General features: G+C 44.6%; 1 protein-coding gene across 1 annotated transcript in view; it reads left to right on the top strand.

Moving 5' to 3' along the window:
• LOC126106483 (multiple coagulation factor deficiency protein 2 homolog) overlaps positions 1 to 14,730 on the top strand; it is a 272,324-nt gene that overhangs the window by 182,073 nt on the left and 75,521 nt on the right. Inside the window, exon 2 of the mRNA XM_049912784.1 lies at positions 4,554 to 4,733. Within this exon, the coding sequence (XP_049768741.1) occupies positions 4,554 to 4,733 (180 nt within the window). The remainder of the gene's footprint in view (positions 1 to 4,553; positions 4,734 to 14,730) is intronic.

The following is a 14,730-nucleotide window of genomic DNA, read 5'->3' as shown; positions in this document are numbered from 1 at the left end:
ATTTCGAAGTACCTAGAGATTCAACCGCGAATTAAAGCATCTAAATAAATAAAGAAATGAAAGAAAGATTATAATAATAATTCCGTACGTACAGACAAATCGAAATCTGTACACAGACCTCGTCTGCCATCATTTCGACAGGAATTAGATAATTGTTCAAAATAGTCACGGCCGTTGGAGGATTCAAGTTTACATGGAGCGCCTTGTTCGTCTTGAAGCGTGCACGAACACAGAACATCCTGCCGTCCCAGAGGCCGAAGCTGCACCAGGTTAGGAAACTTTTGGGGAAAAAAGGAAGCGGCTAGGTCCATGACCCAGCAGATGACAGCTAGCCGCTTGACTATCCGGCGAGTTGGCACCGGAACTGTTTTTTTCAGTCGTAGAGACACTAGAGTCAGGTGCCTACCAGCTAACAAACCTACCCCATTCCGGTTGTAGGGAAGCAGCCTACTCACGCCGTATAAAATTCTCATCAGTCTTTCCATTGTGTGTCAGCCTAGTCCGCTGTAACTAGCTCTGACGTCATAAATGTTGCGCAATACTTTTAAAATCAAGTAAACAACCTGAAACGTTTCTGGCATGTCAGGAGTAATACTAAATCAATATGTGTTGAATGTCAGTTCAATAACTTTAACCATTTTCAAAATTTGGACGTTTTTCTGTAAAAATCATTGGCGCAACAGAAAAGAGCTAGATACTTAAAAATTTATATTTAGATTCCTTGTTCATAATAATTTAGTAGAAACAGTCTTCTGGATCTCACAAATTAAGATTTTAGTTGAAATTCAATATTTTCTGGTTTTTGTCTTAAAAATTAGGGAAGCAAGATAGATTAAGTAGGCTAATAAATAAGACGAGGATGTTTAAATTTAAGTAGAATGGAGATCCGCTATAATCATGAAGATGTGAGAAGTTTCAATTGAATAACTATAAAACTATAGCGATAGCGTATCTCCAAAGAGCAAGTTCAGAGCTCGTCTACTGCGTGTAGTGTAATTAAATTAATTCTCTCGCCCAAAATAATTGACTTAGCCACGTCAGACTTTTATTATGATTACTTACCTGTGTGCTGAATGCACATTTAAATTGAGAGCTTCATCGGCCATCAGCAAAGGAAGCGATGATTTATTCAATAACTTAAAGTGGTGCATTACTAGCCAAGCGGCTAGTTGGGAGAGCCGATCTGATCTGGCGTTCCCTTAGCCGTCCGCATCGCGGCTTTATATATAAGAACGCTGCGCGAGAGAAAAAGGCCCCAGTTCTCTCCAGACGCTGAATAGCACACCATGTGTGTCGGGAGTCGCGTCGCGTCGGTGTCATTGCTATAAACAGCCTCGGATGCCGTATTAAATTACTCGGGATACGTGTAACCATGAAATCATGTTCGAGTGAAGTGTTAATTCTGGGATGACTTATCTTCAGTTTGCGTATGTCGTATTTGTACGTGCCGCCGCGGGACAAACATTCTACCATTATTCAGCGTGGCGTTTGATGAACATTATCATCAAATTATGGCGAGCATTCACTTAAACATTTAATTTGGACAGTTACAGTTGCATCAGCGCATTAGACTCTGAACTGCTCTGGTAGTTGGATTGTGTGGATTCCTTTTTTTGATCTGTGACTTTCAGAATATAGCGAACGTTTCTACAGGATCGTTTTTGATTATGAATCCCAATCTCATAATTCCTCAGAGCTATAAGCTGTAGCTATAAGTGTATTTCTCAGATGAAGTGGGCACTAGAAATTCTAATTACAGGTTTCACGTTTTGCTAATCACTTTCTGGTTGCCAATATTGTAGTTAGAGAGCCTGTGTTGAGAACGGCAAAAGACAGCATAAATAATAGGAACAGTTATATAACAATTAATTCCACCCGCCGCCCCACAAATGGTGCATCGGCCGGGAAAAACAAACAAAACATTTATATAACAATTAATTCCAACCAGCCGCCCCACATATGGTGCATCGGCCGGGAAATGCATCTTTTCTGCAGTTACATTACATTTTATTACTCGTATTAACAGCAATTAATTCCAACCAGCCGCCCCACACGGTCCGCTCCGATAGTGCCGGCACGGTAGCTCCGCGTGTTCGGTCAGAGGGCTAGCGACCCTCTGTAATAAAAGAAACTGAGTTTATGGATGAACAACGAACTGAAACGGGTGCCTTCGACGTCCGCCCAGAGCAGATACAACGAACGAAAACGAACAAAATGAGATTTAAAAAAAAAGATAGCTGAATGGTGAGCGTGACGGACTGCCGTACTCAGGGTCCCGGGTTCGCTTCTCGCCTTGGTCGGGGATATTTTCTGCTCTGGGACTGGGTGTTGTGTTGTCTTCATTATCATTTCATCCCCATCCGGCGCCCAGGTCGGCCAATGCGCCGTCGAATGTAATGAGACCTGCACCAAGACGGCCGGACCTGCCCCGTAAGGAACCTCCCGGTAATGATGAGAAACGCTCATTTCCATTCACGCCATTCTGGAACGTCTTCTTGGAAGGTCCAGTAGCTGCCGACTCTTCCGCGTCCGTCTATTGTCGACAGCCACACGACGACAGAGTTTAACGCTTCGCGACTTCGGGCACAGTCCAATAATGATGCTCGGATTCGATTGCCGTTTCCTCGTTTGGCGATGGCGAGTATTTCGCTATACTACGGGGCAGCAACAACGCGAGCCACGCAGTAAGGTTCACCGAATTCTGCCCCCACTCTTCTGTTGCCGAAAGCCAGTTCTCATGGTTCGCCGCGCAGGATTAGCCGAGCGGTCTCAGGCGCTGCAGTCATGGACTGTGCGGCTGGTCCCGGCGGAGTTTCGAGTCCTCCCTCGGGCACGGATGTGTGTGTTTGTCCTTAGGATAATTTACGTTAAGTAGTGCGTAAGCTTAGGGACTAATGACTTTAGCAATAAGTCCCATAAAATTTCACACACATTTGAACATTTTTTTTCTCATGGTTCAGTATTCACTCTCTGAAGTTATAACAGTGAAATTTATGTAGCTACGGGTGAATGCTATTTCTGTATGTCCTTTTATGAAAGTGTCTATGTCAGTGGAGGCTGTCCTCAGTTAAGAGTACGCTGTTCTGCACTACTTTCAGAATATATTTCGTGCTGCTTTCTAAATCTTTTATTTTTGTTGCGATTTCTACCACCTTCTCCCAGTATCCATTCAAATCAGTGGTTCCCTGTACGTACGGTCCTAGACCATGCCTTCTCACTGTATGATACTGGGCAGAATAAAATGATGAAATCCGGATGGCGTGTCGATATTTGCCTCACCCCCTTAATGGGACAAGTTCTTTTCATTCAGGCCGTCTAGGTTACGAAAATTGCGACAGTCAGTTTACGTGTCGTAGTGTATGCTCAAGCATGCATTTATCGTCATGTTTCCACATTTTTGTCCAACCTCTGTTTGTCACTCATAGCATAGAGCCAGTTTGACATACATCATACATTGCAGCCATTCCGAGATCTCGCTCGATACCAGAAAACAATGCCCACGCTTCCAATAATAACGTATCCCAATTAGAGGGAAAGGATTTTCCGAACAAGAAACTGCTACCAAAGTTTGTAGAAGATACAATTGTAGCTCATAACCATCGCACCGACCTGCTTTTTTTAAAAAAAAATTGCGTAATGTTCGTAAGCTCTCCTGAAAACTCTTTTGTGACAGTATTAAGGAGTCTATAGTCAGACAAGAAACCATTTCTAGCCTCCCCTCCCCAAACTGAAAGGGTGTCGTTGTAAAATACCTGTGAAGTAAGCAGTCAGTCTTCATCTAACTGGGAATTAATTACATGTGGTTTTCGTCAATGTTCCATCTTGAGTCAATTGCTTCTTCTTGTGCACATTAATGACCTCTCATCTGTTACATTGCCAGATGCTAAGTTTATTTTGTTTGTAAATGATCCAAACATTTCAATAAGTACTAAGTCAAGTACAGGTAAAGAAATAGCTGTTAATCAAATTTTCACTTACATTAATAGGTGGTTTAAAGCTAATTCAGTGTCATTAAACTTTGAGAAGACCCACTATATGCATTCCAGAACCGGTAAGAGATTTCCTTCCACCATGACTATAACATATGAAGACATGCAGATCGAAGAGGTTGACAGTGTTAAATTTCTCGGATTACAACTTGATAATAAATTAAGTTCGGAATTCCTTAAGCGCCTTAGCAAGTCTGTATATGCCTTGAGAATGATGTCAGATAGATATACACCCACGCCGGCCGCGGTGGTCTAGCGGTTCTGGCGCTGCAGTCCGGAACCGCGGGACTGCTACAGTCGCAGGTTCGAATCCTGCCTCGGGCGTGGGTGTGTGTGACGTCCTTAAGTTAGTTAGGTTTAAGTAGTTCTAAGTTCTAGGGGACTTATGACCTAAGATGTTGAGTCCCATAGTGCTCAGAGCCATTTGAACCATTTTCCACACCCGCGAGAATCATCTCGTTATTTTGCGTCTATGGAACGAAAACAGAATCTAATCTGATCTGATCTAACCTGAACCCTACACACTCCTCAGCGCGTCACTTGGTGGTGTGCTGGCTGTTGCAGGTGGGATCGGCGTGCCACGCAGCGCTGTCTGCTGGTCCTGTTGGTGCTGGTGGTGCAGTGTGGTGCCGTCGACATCCGGGGTCCGCACCACCCACGCAGCAATGTGGTGGCGCACACACACCACCGGCCGGAACGCGACACCAAGGTCACCAGCGACACTAAGCTGCTCCGGGACACCAGGTGAGTGCCCTGCAACGCACAGTGTACACTCCAGCTCTCTCCATTCCTTTTTGCGAATAAGCCATGTCACATACACTTCTGGCCATTAAAATTGCTACACCACGAAGATGACGTGCTACAGACGCGAAATTTAACAGACAGGAAGAAGAGGCGGTGATATGCAAATGATAAGCTTTTCAGAGAATTCACACGTGGTTGGCGCCGGTGGCGACACCTACAACGTGCTGACATGAGGAAAGTTTCCAACCTATTTCTCACACACAAACAGCACTTGGCCGGCGTTGCCTGGTGAAACGTTGTTGTGATGCCTCGTGTAAGGAGGAGAAATGCGTACCATCACGTTTCCGACTTTGATAAAGGTAGGACTGTAGCCTATCGCGATTGCGGTTTATCGTATCGCGACATTGCTGCTCGCGTTGGTCGAGATCCAAAGACTGTTCGCAGAGTAGGGTAATATGGAACGCCATGCTGGATCCCAACGGCCTCGTATCACTATCAGTCGAGATGACAGGCATCTTATCCGTATGGCTGTAACGGATCGTGCAGCCACGTCTCGATCCCTGAGTCAACAGATGGGGACGTTTGCAAGACAACAACCATCTCCACGAACAGTTCGACGACGTTTGCAGCAGCATGGACTATCAGCTCGGAGACCATTGGTGCGGTTACCCTTGACGCTGTATCACAGACAGGAGGGCCTGCGGTGATGTACTCAACGACGAACCTGGGTGCACGAATGGCGGAATGTTATTTTTCCGGATGAATCCAGGTTCTGTTTACAGCATCAGGATGGTCACATCCGTGTTTGGCGACATCGCGGTGAACGCACATTGGAAGCGTCTATTCGTCATCGCCATTCTCGCGTATCACCCAGCGTGACGGCATGGGGTGCCATTGGTTACACGTCTCGGTCACCTCTTGTTCGCATTGACGGCGCTATGAACAGTGGACGTTACATTTCTGATGTGTTACGACGCGTGGCTCTACCCTTCATTCGATCCCTGCGAAACCCTACATTTCAGCAGGATAATGCACGACCGCATGTTGCAGGTCCCGTGCGGGCCTTTCTGGATATAGAAAATGTTCGACTGCTGCCCTGGCCAGCACATTCTCCAGATCTCTCACCAACTGAAAACCTCTGGTCAATGGTGGCCGAGCAACTGGCTCGTCACAATACGACAGTCACTATTCTTGATGAACTGTGATACCGTGTTGAAGTTGCATGGGCAGCTGTACCTGTACACGCCATCCAAGCTCTGTTTGACTCAATGCCCAGGCGTATCAAGGCCGTTATTACGGCCAGAGGTGGTTGTTCTGGGCACTGATTTCTCAGGATCTGTTGTTGTTGTGGTCATCAGTCCTGAGACAGGTTTGATGCAGCTCTCCACGCTACTCTATCCTGTGCAAGCTTCTTCATCTCCCAGTACGTACTGCAGCGTACATCCTTCTGAATCTGCTTAGTGTATTCATCTCTTGGTCTCCCTTTACGATTTTTACCCTCCACGCTGCCCTCCAATACTAAATTTGTGATCCCTTGATGTCTCAGAACAGGATCTATGCACCCAAATTGCGTAAAAATGTAATCACATGTCAGTTCTAGTATAATATATTTGCCCAATGAATATCCGTTTATCATCTGCATTTCTTCTTGGTGTAGCAATTTTAATGGCCAGTAGTGTATTTAAAAAATGCAGCGCCTGAAAGGCAGCAGAACAGCAGCCAGAACGAATATGTTCTCCAGAAAGAACTCCGACGCCACAGGTCGGTTTAGGCATCGTCCAGAAATGTTACGTAGATTCCCCGAGGTATCATGTGAGCTCACGTGGAGAGTCGCGAGGCACAGCAGTGTGTTGGCAGTGACCGTATGTGGTCATACACGAGGCCCTGCAGGGCACTGTCCAGAAGTGCCCAAGTGGGAGGGGCCGTGAAACCTGCCGCACAGTATAAAGGCAGAGGTGGGGTCGCACGCAGGATAATGCAGTGCAGACAGCGGTGCAGGGCGGACGCCTGCGTAGGCCAGTCCGCGAGCCTGGACTTCCAGTGTTTGCTCTGGCTCTGGTCTAGCCGCGTACCTCCCTCCAAGGGATTCTGCAATCGGGACTAGTGGACGGACATTATAGAATGTCCGTCTCCAGTGTCATTGTCAGGGCTGTTTACTGGAGCGATAGCCTGACTCTTCGATATCATCTGTTGACTTTGACAAATGACGTCATAACTAGCCCCAAAATGCAGCACAAATATGATTTCAAAACCACGGACAATGACATGACCAATTTCCATGGTGCCGAAATATAAACCTCAAATGACGAATCGCACAAATTCTTAATAATGGAAACTAAAGCTAACGGGATAACCGCTACAAATTGAGTGTACTTCGCAGTGACAAACTGAAACAACAGATACAAAATCACGATAACAGTCAACTACACAAAGGGAAACAACCAAAGAAACACGATACATGATTGGTTTCAGACACCCAAAATCACAAACGTAGTGTGAATAAACTTAAGCAGATATCTCTTCATCTATGTAGCTCAATCATTTTGTGGTCGGAACTCTATTCTTGTCCTCGTTTGCTTCCTAATATGTACTAAGGAAATTTGCTTTTCCCCTGTGCAAACACAATTTTTCTTGTCATATTAGTCACATATGTTTCAGAGAATTTTATCTATTTCTGTTGAACAATATACAAAGAATGTATGCGTTATGATCTTTTATTGATATTATAGTATTTACATTACTTTAAGCACTGACAAAAATATTAACATGAAAAATAAATACATACTTTATTGTTACATATTGGTGTTCACATGCCTGTTTGGTATTGGCAGCACAGATATAATTACTGCCATCCAGTATGTGATCTGTGGTCATTTACCATACATCAATATTTTGTTACATAATTTCTCATAACTCATGCCTAATATGATATTATCAATTTTTTGTTTTTTCTTAGCACTGCTCTCATTGTATTATACCTTTTTGTGAACGAAGATTCGCTATTTTACTCTTTGACTAGCTTTCTTTAGCTTATAGTATTTTTTTCACAGCGCTTAGTTACAATCAGCATACATGCAATACATTTTTCGAAAAATAGGATTGTAACCCAAAAAAGAATCAAAAAGTAAAATTGTTAATATTTTTCACAAAACAAAATAATATAGTGGCCGTAATTCTATGGTAAAAAGGAAAAGTTGATAATATCATGTTTGGCCTAAGATTTGAGAAATAACGTAACAAAACATTGACAAAAGATTATTAATTTTAGATGACATACTGGAAGCCATAATTATAGTTGTGCTGCAAAAACCAAACAGATTTATGAACAACAATATGTTATAATAAGGTAAATATGTATTCTTGACGTTAATATTTCTCACGATGCTTATTGTAACGTAAATGACATAACTCAAAAACTGATAATATCATAATGCATAAATTCATTGTGTATTGCGCAACAGATAATAAATAAAACCCACTGAAGGTGTAGAAACTTCTCTGAAACATGTATGGGTAATAAAACAAAAAACAATGTGTTCGATCAAGGCAGAACCAAATATTATTATTATATATTATATAGCTCAACTTAAAAGTCCGATATCAATACAAAAAGCTATAGAGTGATAGCAATACGAAAAACCAATACAGACAGCCAAAATTCACAACAATTGACAATAACTGATTATACAACAATGATTTGATCTGTAGGCTCACAGCAACACAGAAAGATAGAAATGGTAATCAATAGAGAAACCTAAAGGGGGATAACAACATATGTACATAACGAAAAATCATGGCAGTTAACAAAACATGATGTCAAAAACATCACTAGATATATTATATAGCTGAACTTAAAATACCGATACCAAAACAAAAATCAAAAACCAACAGCTATAAAAAATACAAAATACAGTAGCAATACATTAAGCCAAAAATCGTTAGAACTGACGCCGGTGTGGCCGAGCGGTTCTAGGCGCTTCAGTCTGGAAGCGAGTGACCACTACGGTCACAGGTTCGAATCCTGCCTCGGGCGTGGATGTGTGTGATGTCCTTAGGTTAGTTAGGTATAAGTAGTTCTAAGTTCTAGGGGATTGATGACCTCAGATGTTGTCCCATAGTTCTCAGAGCCATTTGAACTGACGAAACACGGTATCTACAACATCACTTCACGTATTTATCTCAACTTGAACCGTCGATACTATTACAAAAAGGCAAAAGTCGATAGCAGCACAGATTATACTACATTAGATTTACTTTTCATTCCAATTGATTCATAGTGACGAGACCCTTCAGAATGTAGAACCTATTAGGAAAACAAGAATACATTATACATTTATTTTAATGTACCTTTCACAGATCCCAGTTGAAACGATCGTTATGGATGTGGAGCGAGTAAAAAAATTAAACGTATTTTCATTTAAAAAGTAATAAATACTAAATCGAAAAATCATTTTACAACACATATTTTTAATGGTCACATTACCGCACTGAATTTGCATACAAGTCAGATTGTCTTGATACATTATCTGATGTATTAACAACACACACATACCCACATGTCGGTTCTACTAAAAATTTCATCTACGGAGTTGGCCACCAATAAGCGGTTTAGGCTGCTCTTAAACTGAACTTAATTGGTAGTTAAACTTTTTGTGGCTACCTGTAAATTATTGAAAACTTGTGTTCCTGAATGTTGGACACCTTTTTCGACGAAAGTAATTGACTTTCAATCTTTGTTAAGATTATTCTTATTTACTGTACTGATTCAATAAAATGAGCTAGTGGTTTGAACAAGAAATATATTTTAATGACAAATTTCATTAAAGAATAAATGTATCGGGAAGCAGTCGCTAATGTCCCTAGTTTCCTAAACATACGTCTGCAGGACGTTCTTGAGTTGATACCATAAGTAATTCTTATTACACATTTTTGGCTTGACAAGTTACCCAAAAAATAATCCCATATGCCATTAGAGAATGAAACCAAAGTATTCCATCTTTTTTCATTTTTATATCCCTTATCTTTGGCAATATTCACATTGCCAACAAAGATTTGTTTAGGCGTTTCAGCAGTTGCGCGGTGTGCTGGTCCCAGTTGAATTTAGGATCAAGCTGTAATTGCAAGAACTAACGATGCCCACTTCTATCTGTTTGTTCGTCATATTTTAGGCGCATTCTACGTCGGCCAACGCCAGTTATTCCGCTGCCCAAATAGTGAAACGCATTTACTACCCTTAGCGTCTCATTTCCTGATTTCATTCCCTCACTGTCGCCTGATTCAATTCGATTACATTCGAGTACTCTTCTAGAGTCTTTTACAATATTCATCTTACAACGTGTTTTCAAGAAACTATCGTATTCATTCCGTTCAACTGATCTACCAAGTCCTTTTCCAACTCCGACAACATTACAGTGTGATACGGTATTGCAGTGCCTCTGCTGTTCAGATGTTCGAAGGAACAGGCACTGCGGTGGCTGCAGTAGTTGTGAGACACATGAAATGTATTCGCAGTTGCCAATATAGGCAACCGTCACCTATTTAATGGAAGGAGGACAATCCAAAAATTTGTTCCAGACGCAAACAGGGATTTCATCATTTGGTCTGAGCGGATGCCAAATGGCGTCCCTTAAACAGTATCGTTGAATATTACACTCAGTTGTTCCTTTATCGTTGAATATTACACTCAGTTGTTTCTTTTTATTTTCATGTTTCGTCAACCATGTATCTACGACATGCACTCATACATCCATTTTGTAAATTCTCGTACAAGCAAGAAATTTTACTTCAAAAGTCGCTTGCCTAGCGTCGGTGAATAAATACGATATTGTAGTACCTGTGTTCGTTACGGCAATATCTTATTTATTCGCCGACACGGGGCAAGCGAATTTCAATTACAATGCATCCCCTGTACGGGAACATACACTATGTGATCAAAAGTGTCCGGACACCTGGCTGAATATGACTTAAAAGTTTGTGCCGCCCTCCATCGGTAATACTGGAATTCAACATGGTGTCGGCCCACCATTAGCTTCTACTCTCGCAGGCATTCGTTCAGTCAGGTGCTGGAAGGTTTTTGGGGAATGACACCCAATTCTTCACGGAGTGCGGCACTGAGCAGAGATGGCGATGTCGGTTGGCGTTTCAAAACATCCAAAAGGTGTTCTATAGGATTCAGGTCACGAATCTGTGCAGGCCTGCCCATTACAGGGATGTTACTGTCGTGTAACCACTCCGCCACAGCCGTGCGTTATGAACAGGTGCTCGATCGTGTTGAAAGATGCAGTCACCACTCCCGCATTGCTCTTGAACAGTGGGAAGCAAGAAGGCGCTTAAAACATCAATGTAGGCCTGTGCTGTGATAGTGCCACGCAAAACAACAAGGGGTGCAAGCCCCTTCCATGAAAAACACGACCACACCATAACACCACGGTAAACGTCATACCCACACCCTGACATCGGATCGCCACACTGTGTACCGTGATTCCTCGCTCCACACAACGTTTTTCCACTGCTCAATCGTCCAATGTTCACGCTCCTTGCACCAAGTGAGGCGCCGTTTGACATTTACCGCCATGATGTGTGGCTTATGAGCAGCCACTCGACCATGAAATCCAAGTTTACTCACGTCCCGCCTAACTGTCCTAGTACTTGCAGTGGATCCTGATGCAGCCTGGAATTCCTGTGTGATGGTCTGGGTAGATGTCTGCCTGTTACACATTACAACCCTCTTCAACTGTCGGCGGTCTCTTGTCAGTGAACAGACGAGGTCGGCCTGTACGCGTTTGTGCTGTACGTGTCCCTTCACGTTTCCACTTCACTATCACATCGGAAACAGTGGACTTAGGGATGTGTAGGAGTGTGGGAATCTCGCGTACAGATGTGTGAGACAAGTGACACCCAATCACCTGACCACGTTCGAAGTCCGTGAGTTCAGAGGATCGCCCCATTCTGTTCTCTCACGATGTCTGATGACTACTATGGTCGCTGATGTGGAGTGCCTGGCAGTAGGTAGCACAATGTACCTAATACGAAATACGTATGTTTTTTGAGGTGTTCGGATACTTTTGATCACACGGTCTACATAAAGGATTTACGACTGCAGATCGTAGACCCTTTTTTTTTGGTCATCAGTCTACTGACTGGTTTGATGCCTGAGCCCACCAAGAACTGCATGTTTATGCTCTTCGGACAAGCGTCCTCTCCGTCTTTTGAACGTTGATGCCATTTTAAAACATTGGTAGTTGTTCATCAATCTTATACACTCCTGGAAATTGAAATAAGAACACCGTGAATTCATTGTCCCAGGAAGGGGAAACTTTATTGACACATTCCTGGGGTCAGATACATCACATGATCACACTGACAGAACCACAGGCACATAGACACAGGCAACAGAGCATGCACAATGTCGGCACTAGTACAGTGTATATCCACCTTTCGCAGCAATGCAGGCTGCTATTCTCCCATGGAGACGATCGTAGAGATGCTGGATGTAGTCCTGTGGAACGGCTTGCCATGCCATTTCCACCTGGCGCCTCAGTTGGACCAGCGTTCGTGCTGGACGTGCAGACCGCGTGAGACGACGCTTCATCCAGTCCCAAACATGCTCAATGGGGGACAGATCCGGAGATCTTGCTGGCCAGGGTAGTTGACTTACACCTTCTAGAGCACGTTGGGTGGCACGGGATACATGCGGACGTGCATTGTCCTGTTGGAACAGCAAGTTCCCTTGCCGGTCTAGGAATGGTAGAACGATGGGTTCGATGACGGTTTGGATGTACCGTGCACTATTCAGTGTCCCCTCGACGATCACCAGTGGTGTACGGCCAGTGTAGGAGATCGCTCCCCACACCATGATGCCGGATGTTGGCCCTGTGTGCCTCGGTCGTATGCAGTCCTGATTGTGGCGCTCACCTGCACGGCGCCAAACACGCATACGACCATCATTGGCACCAAGGCAGAAACGACTCTCATCGCTGAAGACGACACGTCTCCATTCGTCCCTCCATTCACGCATGTCGCGACACCACTGGAGGCGGGCTGCACGATGTTGGGGCGTGAGCGGAAGACGGCCTAACGGTGTGCGGGACCGTAGCCCAGCTTCATGGAGACGGTTGCGAATGGTCCTCGCCGATACCCCAGGAGCAACAGTGTCCCTAATTTGCTGGGAAGTGGCGGTGCGGTCCCCTACGGCACTGCGTAGGATCCTACGGTCTTGGCGTGCATCCGTGCGTCGCTGCGGTCCGGTCCCAGGTCGACGGGCACGTGCACCTTCCGCCGACCACTGGCGACAACATCCATGTACTGTGGAGACCTCACGCCCCACGTGTTGAGCAATTCGGCGGTACGTCCACCAGGCCTCCCGCATGCCCACTATACGCCCTCGCTCAAAGTCCGTCAACTGCACATACGGTTCACGTCCACGCTGTCGCGGCATGCTACCAGTGTTAAAGACTGCGATGGAGCTCCGTATGCCACGGCAAACTGGCTGACACTGACGGCGGCGGTGCACAAATGCTGCGCAGCTAGCGCCATTCGACGGCCAACACCGCGGTTTCTGGTGTGTCCGCTGTGCCGTGCGTGTGATCATTGCTTGTACAGCCCTCTCGCAGTGTCCGGAGCAAGTATGGTGGGTCTGACACACAGGTGTCAATGTGTTCTTTTTTCCATTTCCAGGAGTGTAAATATGTTCCTGTCAGGAATTTCTCTTTCTGAAATACCAATCTGCCTAAGATCATTTTCACATTCTTCGAACAATCTTGGGCTTATTTTCTTAGATTGGATGAAACTCCATATTCTTTTAGTTATTCGGTCACCGTCCATCCTCGTGAGATGACCGTGAAATAACAGTCGTCACTTCTTAATGAATGCTGTGATAGGTTCTGTCTTGCTGTAAAAGTTCTCATTTGCTCTCATTCGCCATTGTCCATCAACCCATCTACACTACTGGCTATTAAAATTGCTACACCAAGAAGAAATGCAGATGATAAAGGAGTATTCATTGGACAAATATATTATACTAGAACTCACATGTGATTACATTTTCGCGTAATTTGGGTGCATCGATCCCGAGAAATAAGTACCCATAACAACCACCTCTGGCCGTAATAACGGCCTTGATACGCCTGGGCATTGCGTCAAACATAGGTTGGAGGCGTGTACAGGTACAGCTGCCAATGTAGCTTCAGCACGATACCACAGTTTATCAAGAGTAGTGACTGGCGTATGGTGACGAGCCAGTTACTCGGCCACCATTGACCAGACGTTTTCAGTTTGTGAGAGATCTGGAGAATGTGCTGGCCAGGGCAGCATTCGAACATTTTCTGTATGCGGAACGGCCCGTACAGGACCTGCAACATGCGGTCGTGCATTATTTTGCTGAAATGTAGGGCTTCGCAGGGATCGAATTAAGGGTAGAGCTACGGATCGTAACACATCTGAAATGTAACGTCCACTGTTCAAAGTGCTGTCAATGCGAACAAGAGGTGACCAAGTCGTGTAATCAATGGCATCCCATACCATCATGGCGGGCGATGACGAATACACGCTTCCAATGTGCGTTCACCGCAATGTCACCAAACACGGATGCGACCATCATGATGCTGTAAACAGAACCTGGATTCATCCGAAAAAATGACTTTGCCATTCGTGCACCCAGGTTCGTCGTTGAGTACAACATCGCAGGCGGTCCTATCTGTGATGCAGCGTCAAGGGTAACCGCAGCCATGGTCTCCGAGCTGATAGTCCATGCTGCTGCAAACGTCGTAGAACTGTTCGTGGAGATGGTTGTTGTCTTGCAAACGTCCCCATCTGTTGACTCAGGGATCGAGACGTGGCTGCACGATCCGTTACAGCCATGAGGATAAGATGCCTCTCATCTCGACCGCTAGTGATACGAGGCCGTTGGGATCCAGCACGGCGTTCCGTATTACCCTCCTGATACCGCGATACGATAAAGCGCAATCGCGATAGGCTACAATCCGACCTTTATCAATGT

Source organism: Schistocerca cancellata, chromosome 10 (assembly GCF_023864275.1).
Source record: "Schistocerca cancellata isolate TAMUIC-IGC-003103 chromosome 10, iqSchCanc2.1, whole genome shotgun sequence".
In the NCBI taxonomy this organism is placed as follows: domain Eukaryota; kingdom Metazoa; phylum Arthropoda; class Insecta; order Orthoptera; family Acrididae; genus Schistocerca; species Schistocerca cancellata.
The sequence above is the reverse complement of the archived record's forward strand: the minus strand, read 5'-3'. Positions and strand labels throughout refer to the sequence as shown.